Source organism: Fundulus heteroclitus, chromosome 7 (genome assembly GCF_011125445.2).
Source record: "Fundulus heteroclitus isolate FHET01 chromosome 7, MU-UCD_Fhet_4.1, whole genome shotgun sequence".
Lineage (NCBI taxonomy): Eukaryota > Metazoa > Chordata > Actinopteri > Cyprinodontiformes > Fundulidae > Fundulus > Fundulus heteroclitus.
In genome coordinates, this window is record NC_046367.1 from 33,675,773 (window position 1) to 33,689,273 (window position 13,501).

At 38.9% G+C, this 13,501-nt stretch overlaps 1 protein-coding gene across 4 annotated transcripts in view; it reads right to left on the reverse strand.

The window, feature by feature from the left end:
* The window catches only part of LOC105921930 (alsin-like), a 52,290-nt gene that overhangs the window by 8,525 nt on the left and 30,264 nt on the right, over window positions 1–13,501 (reverse strand). For all 4 annotated transcript variants that reach the window (XM_036139533.1, XM_036139531.1, XM_036139532.1 and 1 more), the window contains 12 exons: window positions 12,613–12,683; window positions 10,698–10,764; window positions 10,404–10,585; window positions 9,131–9,196; window positions 8,822–8,920; window positions 7,550–7,714; window positions 6,333–6,444; window positions 5,892–6,106; window positions 4,002–4,160; window positions 1,940–2,054; window positions 1,684–1,841; window positions 32–133 (listed from right to left, as the gene is read on the reverse strand). In XM_036139533.1, coding sequence (XP_035995426.1) covers window positions 32–133; window positions 1,684–1,841; window positions 1,940–2,054; window positions 4,002–4,160; window positions 5,892–6,106; window positions 6,333–6,444; window positions 7,550–7,714; window positions 8,822–8,920; window positions 9,131–9,196; window positions 10,404–10,585; window positions 10,698–10,764; window positions 12,613–12,683 — 1,511 coding nt within the window. The remainder of the gene's footprint in view (window positions 1–31; window positions 134–1,683; window positions 1,842–1,939; window positions 2,055–4,001; window positions 4,161–5,891; window positions 6,107–6,332; window positions 6,445–7,549; window positions 7,715–8,821; window positions 8,921–9,130; window positions 9,197–10,403; window positions 10,586–10,697; window positions 10,765–12,612; window positions 12,684–13,501) is intronic.

Genomic DNA, 13,501 nt, shown 5'->3' on the forward strand with positions numbered 1-13,501 from the left:
TTCACTTTGTTTCTTCAGAAATGACACTCACCCCTGCTCCGCTCTGCTGGAGCTGCGTCGGCTTTTAAAGGGACCGGGGTCCGGAGCGTCTGGGATGACGCCGCCATCGTCCGGTAAACCCGGAAACAGAAATCTGCAGGCAGAGCCACCGTTTTTATTGTCCAGTTCAACATTTACAGTTCGATTAGGAGTTTGAAGCTTTACACATTTACCACTGACTCACCTCTGAAGCCACATGTAAAAAAATATATTTTAAAAATAAGGAAGAGCTTTAATCTCTGGTTGACTGCAGTAAATATAAAGACTAACATTAGTTTGTCTTTTTATTGGGATTTATTGTGATGTACCAATAAAAAGGTGGATCAATATCATAATGTATGCTTTATAACCGGGCTGTGCCTAAAAATCAATATGATGATTAATATTGATGTATTTAAAAACAATTTAATATCAATATTCTGGCTTTCAGTATCAATATAACCTTCAACCCCTAGAGGGCGTAATAACAGCGTGCCATTACTGTTTAAATCGAGGAAGAGATTAATCTAAAATCAGACGTTTGGGCACATTTTTGGTTTCTGTGATACGTTAAATGTATTGAACCAAACTTTATTTTCCTGTTAATATATCAGGGTTCAATAAATTGAGTTTTGTTGATTGAATGACTTGATTTGAAAGTAATAAATACCAATTTTGGAGTCAAATATATAGTATCATGAGCTATGTAACGAGAATCGTATGGAATCGGCTCATCCTAGATAAAATCCATCCAACCTACTTTATAATTAACTCTTTATACTCAAAGTCCAGAGCTACATCCAGTTGAAAATTGTGGCATAATGTGAAAATTGATGCTCTCCATCCAAGCTGACAGAGCTTGATCTATTTTCCAGAGAAGAACGGGGAAAACTTTTACGTTTGTAGATGTGCAAAGTTGATAGAGAGACACACAGTGGATCATTCATTCATCCATCAGCCACCAAAAAGCACCGGCCTTTAGTTTATATTCTGCTTTTAATGAGACATTATTTTATTATGCTGTTAAGCTTAATAGCATCACTTATTCATTATTTCACTTGGGAATGCCGAGACATTTATAATCAGAGTTATAAATAATTTAAGCAACAAGTGGCAGCAAACTAAACGGATCAGGCAAATTTACCTTAAGAATAGCCTGGTGAAGATTCTCAGTCATCCAGGTCATGGTCATTCCAAAAAAAGTAAAAAAACAGCAACTGGACTTGTTTTCCATAGTTGAAGACGTTTCACTTCCTCTCCAGGAAGCTTTCTCAATTCAAAAAGTCTGGAGTAATGTGGAGTAACAAGCTTTATACTACTGCCCAAACAAAGGCCTTGTAATGGTTTAGATAGCATTCGGTTGAATTTGCATGTTATCTAAGCCATTAAAAGGCCTTTGTTAGGCAGTAGTATAAAGCTTGGTACTCCACATTACTCCAGACTTTTTGAATTGAGAAAGCTTCCTGGAGAGGAAGTGAAACGTCTTCAACTACGGAAAACAAGTCCAGTTGCTTTGTTTTTTTTTACCTTTTTTTGGAATACCTTAAGAATAATATGAGTTTAGCTGAAGCTGAAACATTTTACCCCAACCCCTTCTTCTTTTCCTGCTTATCTTCCAATGTCAGAAACACTTTGATTGAATTAACGAGGTGCATTAAAACGTACCTGATGACGCTGTAGAAGTGTGTGAGGTAGGCCTGGAGCTCCTGGACAGCCTGTGGGAGCAGCCTGCGGTTCGATCCCACTCCCACGTACGTCATCCTGTAGGCCGTCACCAGCGTCTCCACCAGCCAGCCCAGAGGATGGTGGGGGGTCTCGCACGCCTGACGCCGTCACACGCAAACACAAGTTACTCCACACGCCTGCGACGACTCGGCTGCACGCACACGGGCGTGGTAGTGGTAGCTGCCCGTGCTTGTACCTTAGTGAGGTATCGTCTTATGTTGTCGTAGTTTGCGGTGGTGACCGGTTCCCCGTACTGAGGGATGAACTCCAAACTCTCCAGTACTTTGGTGTGGGATTTACTGAGGTCTGGGCTACAAGCACACACATTAAAACGGATCATAACAGACAGTAAATACCTGCAGCAAGCACAAGGAGTCTGATTTAGAGTCAGAGGTGACCAGCCAATCACGGCTCAGAGCCAGATTGATTGTTGTTATTAATAAAAACTAATAATAAATCGGGTTTTACTAATGATGTAGCATAGCATGCATGGATGGGAGGAACGTTTAGACCAGAGTTTCCCAAACTTCTCAATCTGTGACTCCCACAATAACAGCGGCAGAGCCTGATAGGGCTGGGCGATAAATCGATTTAATCGATTAATTTGAATTTATAATTTTTTGTAAGATTTCATTTTTGGAAAATCAGGATTTTATTTTGCCAATGCAGTCATTCATTGAAAGGATTCTTCAGATTGGTTGTAAATCGGATCCTGCCCACAGCCATCACCACTTATAATAACTCCTTTACCAAATGAGTTACATCAACATTTAATTTCCCTCTGGGATAAATAAAGTATTTTTTGAATTGGAAGAGAACATGAAGAGAACATCCTGCAATGCTGAATATATGTTTAGGAAAATATCTTGTCAATTATTGTGGAGAGGAAACTTTTTTTTCTTCCCATAACACGAGGCACTTTAATTTACTCATTTACTTTGAAGTTAGTTTGAAGTTACACAAGTGAAGTCTGTTATAAGCTCATTATTTAATACCACTAGCAGCAAACATGTTATGTTTTCATTTACAACGGCAGGGCCGCCATCTTGCTTTACCAGCATATTTCACAGCATGTATTTAGTTGCACTTTGAATTCAGATCAACTCCCAGACGAAACTTTTAAAAATAATTTCTTTCATTTCTTTTTGTGAAATGAAGAAGAAAATCTAGAAATCGGATTTGGTAAAAAAAAAAAAAGTTTTAAGCCATATCGCCAGCGACCCCCTTTTGGCGGGTGGAGGGCTATTTTTTTTTTTTTTCTTTCTGAAAATTATAAGACTAAAGTAGAATTGCGAGGATAAAGAAGTAATTTTATGAGAACATTGAAACGATTGTGCGACTTTATTTTGATAATATGACTTTTTTCTCATAATGTTCTTTTTTTCTAATATGACTTGATTCTCGTAATTTCCAAAAAATTGAACATTTTTATTATGACTATTGTAGATTAAAGAAAATAAATGATTTGCCACGGAAGAGTAAATTTCAACAAAAAACAGGAGTTTGAAGATTAATTTCACATATTTACAAGTTTTCGTATGCTGAAAATAAGTACATATAAGTTCTTCCAGTGCATAAAGGCATACATTTACTATTAAAACAAGTATATGTCTGACATTGTAAATTCAGAAATGTTGCATCATCATTTGGATCGTCTCGTTGACCCCTAGTTTGGAAACCCCTGATTTAGACAACAGAACCAAGAACGATGGAAAAACAGAAACACCATAAGTTTATGTACTTGTATACTTGTGTGCCTACTGCCTACTTCATTGGTTGAGATTGTACAAACTGTTTATTAGAAATGTTAATTTTTATAGGCTAGTATTCAATGAACAAATGCATTATTCACAGTAAATTATGCTTTTACTGATGAAAACGTTTCAAAACATGAAAATCACAAGTACATGAATTTCACATCAAACAAGTGTTTGATTCCATTAGGCTAATACAGTACGTGACCAGTTAGTAAAATTATAGTTTTATAGCCTACCTTCCTATTTCTCATTTCACAATGCCTTTGAGCATACTGTAAAATTCTACCACACATTTTTTTCCCATACTTTATTAAGACTTTCACACAAAATTCAAGACTTTTCAAGGTCTGGAAAACAGTGTTTCAAAATTCCATACTTATTAAGACTTTCAAGACTTGCGCAAGCACCCTGAAAGCCCAGATTCTGCAGGCACCCTGTAATATTACTCACATAAATCTGTCCTGTACCACCCTTTTTCCTCCACACGAACTCCCAGCCTACCTCTGTCGCCGAGCCGCTGTTATGGTAACAGCGATGTTCTCCCAGGCCGCGGTCCTGTCCCCTCCGCCGCCGCCGTTGGCGTCGCAGCCGAGTCGACTCCAGCACTCGTCAAACGCACAGATCCACCTCTGAGCCGCCGGCACCACATGCTGACCCAAGCTGTCGACCAGACAGACACTTTCAGACTTTAGGACACTCTGACATATCCGCATATTAGCTGCACATCAGAATTTAAAGGCATACTATGCAACATTTTTCAGTTAATTAATGTGTTCCATACCGTTTTGGATGATTAAATTAGTAATTTCAGGTCGAACAAAGGTTTTCTCGGCCGCCCTGGGGGTCTGTGGGGGAAATACCGCACTTGCAATGGGGTACCGCGCGCGAGCTATTTTTAGAAACACAACGTCACGATGACGTCACATCACGTGGTACGCAGTGGGGCAAACTCCGGAAACCCGCCGCTGTTTTGCTGTAAAAGAGACGTGCGTTAGCCTAGGTTTTACTCGGTAAACGACTGCTTTTTCCAAATCTAAGACCATGGTTTTTAAACATTGTTGCTATGGAACGTGCAACAGCGACTCGAGGTACGCTGATCGGCCGCATATGAAGGATGTTTTCTTCAAGACTGCCAAGGAGAAATGTGTGCGCTTGGTACACCGGTGCGGTCGGCCTACACAACAGTTCAACCCGGAAAAAGTTACCAAATTCACGTACATATGTAGCAAGCATTTTGTCGGAGGAAAGGGCACAACCGAAGAACATCCTGACCCAATTCCAGCGACATCAAGTCAAGGTAAGAGTATTTTGGTGGCCGACATGTTAATATTGAAGCGCCTGCTACCATGACAGCATATAGGCTGTCATGGTAGCAGGCGCTAACTTGATAGCCTGCTACCAGGATAGCTTACTCAAAAACATTTCAAATAAGACAAACATTAAACATATACCCATTCCTGGACGGTGATTGCAAACAACAAAAAAAAAAAACGGCCGACGCTGCCATGACCGCCGCGCAGGAAAAAAAAACAAAGCTTACCGTTCATCAACTCAGCCAGTTTTCCAGTCTTTTTAAGCCATCGAACCTCAAGCCATCGTTTGAGCTGAAGGTTGGTGTGTTCTTCGACAGTGCGACCAGTAAACCGTGTGCCTGGGACATCGTTTTGGGAAAGTTTAACGGCTGTAAAGTCGGTCATATCGCTGGTTCTGTTGCGCTTGTAATAGCTGGGTTATCCGTGCTTTCTCTCCTGTATGCCCTACCTAAGCGGCAAAAGGGGCGTTGCTCTTGAGACGGTTACGTCACGTGCGCGGTACCCCATTGCAGGAGCCCTCGGCCCGCACCCACAGGCTCAGAAGTCTGGTGCAAGACCGCGAGAGTCGGTCTTGCTTTACGGCGAGAACTCCATGTGTTTTTGCCCTGCCATTCACTATATGCACGCGGGAAAGCAACAACAAAGAACTGCGTGTTAACGTCAAATAAACATGCACGCATATCAAGTTTTTATTTTATTTTATTATTATTATTTATTTATTTATTTTTTTAATGTTGCCGCGGCGGCCGCTTCGCCAAGATAGCGCTGCAGGAAACCCTGATGTTCATACTTTCACTGTGATAGTCATTGTTTGTATTGCCGATTTTTCCACTTTTCGTTGCGTTCGCCTGTCTGTTAAACTCAAAACAACTGCGCCTGGTTTGACTGAGAAACCAGGACAGCTGAGCATCTTTACAACAGTGCACTTTTACTTTCGCCCTCTGGGAGGAGCCTCGCTGGAAAATCAACCCCGGTTGCATAGTATACCTTTAAGGAGATGGAAACTAAGCCTGCAGATCAAATCGTACTGACTACAGTTTAGAAAATAACGTCTAATACTTTAATATTTAATACTCACGGTAGGTCATTTTTCTCCTTGCCCTCGTATCCGTCTAAGGTTGGCTTGACGTACGTTCCCACCACCTTCAGACCCGTCCTCCACTCTCCGCTGAAGAGGCCGTCCAGACAGTCGCCATTCGCTAGCGTCAAAACTCCCTTCCCATTGATGGTCCAGTCGTCACTAAACTCCCCTTGGAAAACTGTGTTGTCGTCTGACACCAACAGGCCTGAACCCTGGCAGACCGGAGAGAGATCACCGACGTAAAACGATTGAAAAACCGCTGGTGAAGCCGTGCAATGTGCCAGCCTTTTTACTTTTTGTCTAATATTTATGTCTCCATCTACGCCTGGGTTTAATATCCACACAATTAGAACAAAGCAACCTTAACACAATAAAACCAAATAAAATTAACTATTCCAAAAAGATTATGTTCACTATGCTCCTGGCCGCTGTGCTTACGCTCATCTTGTTTTCTTTGAACGACCCTTCAAAATAAACTCCATACTGGGTGACGACCACACCGCTGCCGTGGCGCTGGTCATCCAGCCAGAAGCCCATGTACTTCTCTCCTCTGAGAAACAAAAAGGACATAAAGCAATAAAAAAAAAATAAACTATTGAAACTAGAAAAAGCTGTTCCTGCGTAACAGCGAGTGAGAATGCTAATCTGCAGAATGATTTGAGCAGAAGATGCAGAAGATCCCTGCAGAAGAGAAAAAGTAGCTGAAAAACATTGAAATCATAATTGGAAGGGATTTGAAAATTTTTTAAAAAATTGGAAAAATTGAATTAGAAGAATGTGAAGAATTTGAAAAATTTGAAGAATTTGGAAAAATTTTATTAGAAGAAATAGAATAAATAGAAGAATGTGAAGAATTTGAAGGAATTTAAAAAATTTGAAGGAATTTGAAAAAATTTGAAGAATTTGAAAAATTTGAAGGAATTTAAAAAATTTGAAGGAATTTGAAAATATTTGAATAATTTGGAAAAATTGAATTAGAAGAAATAGAAGAATGTGAAGAATTTGGAAAAATTGAATTCGAAGAAATAGAAGAATGTGAAGAATATGAAGGAATTTGAATTTGAAAAATTTGAAGAATTTGAAAAAAATTTGAAGGGATTTGAAGAATTTGAAGAATTTGAAAAATCTGAATGAATTTTTAAAAATTTGAAGAATTTGAAAACAAATGGAAGAATTTGAAAAAATTAGCATTGATATCAATGGGAACAGCCAAAAAAAAAAAAGAAATCGCACAAAAAGTGAAATATTTTAAAAATTTAAAAGTTAGCATAACCATGAGATATAGCAGTCATGCCGGGAACGAGCCTAACGTTCTGATACCAAAATTGTTGTAATCAGTTGAAGTATGCGGGAGTAGTTAGACTGCGACGGAATAATAATAATAAAGAAAAACAGGAAAACAATCAGTGAGAATGCTATACAGCATTCTCACTGATTAACCGGCACCCAGGCTGCATCGAGGCCTCATTTCCCTGCCCTTTTAAAGCAGATATTTTTAGCAGCCATGGTGCCAAAACTTGACTAAACTGTTCTTTTGTTTATTTTTAAACTACTCCTGTGTCTTACCCAAGAAGGGAACACTCCACGTTACTTTTCGGCATTCAAACACACGTCATTCCTCAGAGCAGAAAACTAGAGGCGGCGGCGTCTCGTACCTCATGATATCGTCGTGGACGCCGTACCCGGTCTTCTTGTCTTGCACCCAGTGGCCGATGAAGACGCTTGAAGTGGTCCGGGCCAGTTTGCCGGAGCTCAGCATGCCGTAGCCGTGCCGCTGCCCGTCACAGAAGCAGCCCTCGTACACCTCTCCGCTGCCGTACCTGAGTCCGAGCCACGACACACAGGAGGGGGCGCTCTGAGTTAACATGAAGCGGCACTCATGGCCAGAAAAAAAAAAAATGTAACGCCTAAACTGCAAAAAGGGAACTAAAATTAAGTAAAATTTACTTGAAATTGGTGTATTTGTCCTTGATTTGGGCCAGTAAATAAGATTCTCTGCCTATGGAAGGAGTATTTTGACCCCTAAAATAAGATCATTAGATATACTGCACTTGAAATAAGACGATGGAGATGAGTTGTTCCTATTTTGAGTGTAAACATCTCTAGTTCATGTTTCCTGTTAATTTAAACTCAATACATTTTAAAATCACACTTCTGTTTCTTTGGTCAAAAGGTTAAATCCTCCAGTCAGATATGACTGTGTGCCATTTTAAAGCATTCATGCTGAGAGCAAAAATAAACAACAGCCCAGATAGGCTGCTGCTAATGTTAAAGGGTTCCTCTGAGATGGAAAGCAGCGATTTTTATTTAGTTTCAGAGCGTAACCGCTTTTAAAGTATCACACTTTAGCAACTGGGCTTTCAGCACTTCCTTCCCTCCTTTGATACACACACACACACGAGTGGATACTGAGGATTAAGTAATGCTTATCTTATATTTGTTTTATTTTATTTGACAAAATCAGTTTCTGTTCCACTACAGTTAACTTTAGATTAGCTGATTTTTCAATCACTGATTTAGTGTTTAATTGTATTTTTTGCCACAATCATGCCTGAATTTCCCCAACGAGGGACAATAAAGGAGTTTCTTAGCTTATGTTTACATAAACATATGATTTTTTTTTTAATATGACTACTATAAAGAGTATTTTGACCCCTAAAATAAGAGTTGGGATGAGAACCCTGAAATGAGTTGTTCCTATTTTAAGTGCAAACATCTTATTCCATTGGCAGATCATCTCATTTACCTGCTCAAATCAAGTACAAATACACTCATTTCTATAAAACTTGACTTACTTTTAGCTCCCTTTTTGCAGTGTATATACGTAAACTAAAAGGTGCTGATGTTTCAGGCAGCTTACGTTCATAAAATTATCCGTACAAAAGCTCCCTGCTCACCTAAAAGTGTCAATAAAACAGCATACTGACTTGTATTTGCCAAAACCATGGATCCTTCCCTCCTTCCACTGTCCTTGGTAAGTGTCGGGTTTGTCCTGCGCTTTGTTTGGTATTACACATTCTCCATAACTGGGGGGGGTAAAAAAAAAAGAAAAACGATAAATACAGCTGTGGTTACAGTTTTATTCCTGGTGAAGATGCTAAATTTGCAGTTAATGATGAAAACGCTGCTATTTCCTGTACAAAGCACTTTACAAATTCTCTCCTGTGGTTCTTTGTCTCTATAAGATAAAGAAATGTCTCGTGTTGGACAGAACCAACGCGTGGATTCATACAGACCCGTCCTCCAGTCCGTTCTTGAAGTTTCCCTTGTACAGGCGCCCATCCGGCCACTTCATGGTTCCTCTGAAAACGAAAACCCGCAAATTACACCTTTAGCTTTTCACCACTTTTAAAGGAGACGACAAGCTTTACCGGCTTGATTAAACAAAGTTACACAATGTTTCTGTTCTGTATCGCATTAAATGATCTTTTCATTGATTTATCACTATTTCTTGATACTCTAAATCAGGGGTGTCAAACTCATTTTGGTTTAGGGGCCGCATACAGCTTTATCTGATCTCAAGAGGGCCACATGAGTAAACTCATTGCAAGATTAAATAGAACTAATAAAAGTGGACTTATTGTTGATTTTTATATTAATTTCACTTTTACACAATATATTATGAATAACCTCAGCGTTTTTATAAAAAGTATGTGCAATTTAACAATACTTTTACTCAGTTAAACATTTACTTGTGCATTATGCATAAGAACTGATCACAGTGATTGTACAATGTTGAAAAACATTGATTCACATTTTTTGGAACTTAAAAACACTGTCCTGCATGACAAAATACATCAAACAGATAAAAATTAAGAAATGATTTAAATTTTTCCACACCTGAAGCTTAATCTGCTAATTAAAACACAGCGCCCCTCGTGGACAATATAGGAACTGCAGATTTTCAATTAAACGAAGTACATGTTTTTTTTTCAATAATTGTTTTATCATTCTCTTCCTTTTATCTCCTCTTTCTTTCACCTTTTCTTTTTTTCTTCTTGTTCTTCCTTTCCTCTCCTACTTTCCCATTGTAGTATCCATATCATTTGAGATATTCCCCGCATGAATCATAATAAAACTATTCACATTCATAAATCAAGCGGAGCACTATGGCAAAAGCAGTACTGCTCCACTTGTGAAAATCAAATCTGATGAGCTCTTTTTGGCATTAAGACAAAAATTCTTATTGCCACATTTTTTTTTTTATAATGATAATGCATTTAGCCACAGGGCCGGACTAAATTGTTCGGCGGGCCGGATCCGGCCCGCGGGCCATATGTTTGACACCCCTGCTCTAAATAAATAAGGCATTACTGAAACAGACTTACCAATACAGGCTTCCCTTGAAGTTTATTGTAGCTCACTGCATCTAACTATCACTTTCTATCATTCTCTTTATTTATAATTCATAAAACTGTTTGTTTTTATGCCGATGACACAAACTTAACGATGGATTAACGACGACTGCATGCAGCCTCACGGCCTGAGTGTGACCTGCTTGTCTCTGACCTGCCGTGGACCCGTCCTGCCAGCCAGCCTCCCGCGTACTGAGCGTCTTTGAATCGCTCATCTGCCACGAACTTGTACGAAGCCGTGCGGCACACGGCCGCCGTGACCCCCGGGGAAGACCCCTGAGCTGCGCCGCCCAGCACCTGATCCACCGCCTGGTTCAGAGACCGCAGCCACTTGTTCTGCACGACGACAAGACGGCTCGGATTAAAGAATCGGCATAAGGGTTGGGCAGAAACATTTTTATACTGAGTGACAATAAGTGTGCAACGAGAAGATAAACTACATTTGTACCTTTTCCTCTGGTGTTGAGGCCACCAGTGTGAAACTCTCCTCCGGACATATTATTTTAATGGCGTAGCTGAAAAAGTGCAATAAAATGACATTAATTAACTTATATTTACCCATTTACAAAGGTCACCAGCAAAACCAATCAAGCTGAGTCATGATTAATTTATTCTAGATGACATAATCTAATTCTGTGAACAATTTTATTTTGAGTTCATTGAAATATATACCAGTGATTACTTATAAAACACTCAGGGGATATAAAAAGTTGAGCATTTGCACAGATTCTGCACACCCTGATCTGCTTTAACTAAATTGAACAAAGAAAAACATTGACTGAAGTAATAAAAAAACTTTATCCAATTGGAAAACTATTATATGGTGTCTATATACACAGCAAAAATGGAACTAAAAATAATTATGTTCTTAAAATGTGTGTATTTTTCCTTGATTTGAGCAGGTAAATAACATCATCTGCCAATAGAATAAGATTTTTGCTGTTTAAAATAGGAACAATTCATCTCCATTATCTTATTTCAAGTGCAGGATGTCTAATTATCTTATTTTAGGGGTCAAAATACTCATTCCATTGGCAGATAATCTTATTTACCTGCTCAAATCTAGGACAAAAACACAAATTTTAAGAATGTTTTGCTTATTTTTAGATCTGTTTTTGCAGTGTAGCTGTGTACTCATGTGATTTGCGATAATTTGCTATGAAAAAAAACTCCGGCAGAGAAAGCAGTCGGCATTCTTCTCTTTCTTCCTACAGCACTTCCCCGCTGGGCCGCGCCACCCATTGGTGTATTACAACGCCTATTACGGCTTGTTCAGCTTCAGGTGGTTTCATTATTATGCTCAAACCTTTCCGTGGGGGTATCTTAATTCGGCTATATGTGGATGTGGCTCTCTCGCTCCTCACCTCCGCAGCTGCTTTTTGTAAAGTAATACTCACCTGGACACCGTGAATCGCACACTGTCTATTTCCCCTGCATTGTTTACATTTCAATTGTTTACATAAATCACTGCTGCACCTTTATCCTGAAATTTACTGCAATTTACTGTGATTTTTCAAGCTGTACGCAAATGAAATTTCGTTCTGTACGCACTTTGTGCATACAAAATGATAAATAAAGTTGTCTAAAGTCTAAGTCTAAAGCCTGAACTGTGCAGCAAGCCGCAGCAAACAGCTTTTACTTGCTAGGATATTTGTGTTTCAGAAAGCGGAGCCATTTTCCGCGGCTGTAAATTTACAATAAAATATATAAAAATATGAGTGGTTTTTCACCCTAAACGCATGCATAACACCTTTATTTAAAAATGTGGCCAGTCTCCATTTACGCAGAGATACTTGTTGTTCTGTGGCTCCGTTTTAGAAGCAGATCATCCTTTTTGTGCAGTTTGAGAATTAAAAAGGACACAAATTATCTGTTAATTTAACACTGATATCAATCAGTGTTACATGTCACATGGTGGAGAAGTTCATGTACAGGACAGCAGATTGTGGTTAGAAAAGAATTGTAATTAATAATTACAGGAAGGAAGTTTGGTTTTTAGGAACCCATTTATCTTCCTCCAATGAGTGTCTCTGAGGGGTGGAAAAAAACTGTCTAGTTTGCACCTTTTATTCCAGTAATACGTTAGATGACTTTTTTCAACTTTTACTTTCATTATCAGTCAAAATCGCAAGATGCAAAAAAGAAAAAGTACGGGATCTGGAAAGATGGCTCAGAGGTTGCACCATTTCCACGTCTGGTTAAAACTACATCACAGCTTTTAAATTCTCTACATAAAGGCTTTTCTTAACTTCCCTAATGATTTAAATGATTGAATGAACACTGGGGGCTCAAAATTTATGTTACAAAATAACCCGTCTGCATCGGTCAAACATTTCTGGCTTGAATTTCTTGAAGAAACTCACAGTCCGGTGCGGTCCTCAGTAATCGGTTTCACCCACAAACAGGTGAGAGGATAGACGTGATGAGTGGAGAACTGCAGAGAAAATAAGAGCAACGGAGATTACAGACCTTCTGAAATTCTCAAATGAAGAAACGTAACTCGTTCTGAGATTACAACATCGTACGTGGCAGACAAATGACCGACAGCGACGTCTCAGTTCTTGTCTAAAAGGTGGTTTTCTGAGAACTACAACATTAGGGAAGTTACACCAGAGGCATCAATTTTTGGTTTGACTGGACAAAATGTACTTGTTCTCACAGTTATTTAAAATAAATCTGACTTGTTTTCCTAATTTATCAGCCAAGTTGCAGTAGTAGTAATAACAGGAGTATTAAAGAAGATTTTTTTTTGGTAACGTGACTGCATTCAAACCTTCCTAATAAAATACAAAAAACATTATTTAAACCTGTAAATTAGAACAAACGGAACTTTATGACGACAAAATACGTTTAAAACCAACTATAGATGTAAAAGTTAACTGTAATTTGCAACGTTGCACCACAACCTAAAGGCATAAAGGGTTTTTTTCTCTTGAGGAATCCAGGAACCACAACTTTCACTCTCAGGTTCCACAACTTGTTTACCAGGGTTCAAATTTATCTCCAAAAAAAAAAAAAAGTGCCAGTGTGGTAGATATCAGTTTTTTCCACCTAAACATCTCTAGTTCATGTTTCCTGTTAATTTAAACTCAATACATTTTAAAATCACACTTCTGTTTCTTTGGTCAAAAGGGTAAATCCTCCAGTCAGATAAATGACTGTGTGCCATTTTAAAGCATTCATGCTTAGAGCAAAAATAAACAACTACAGCCACAGCCCATATATGCTGCTGCTAATGTTAAAGGGTTCCTC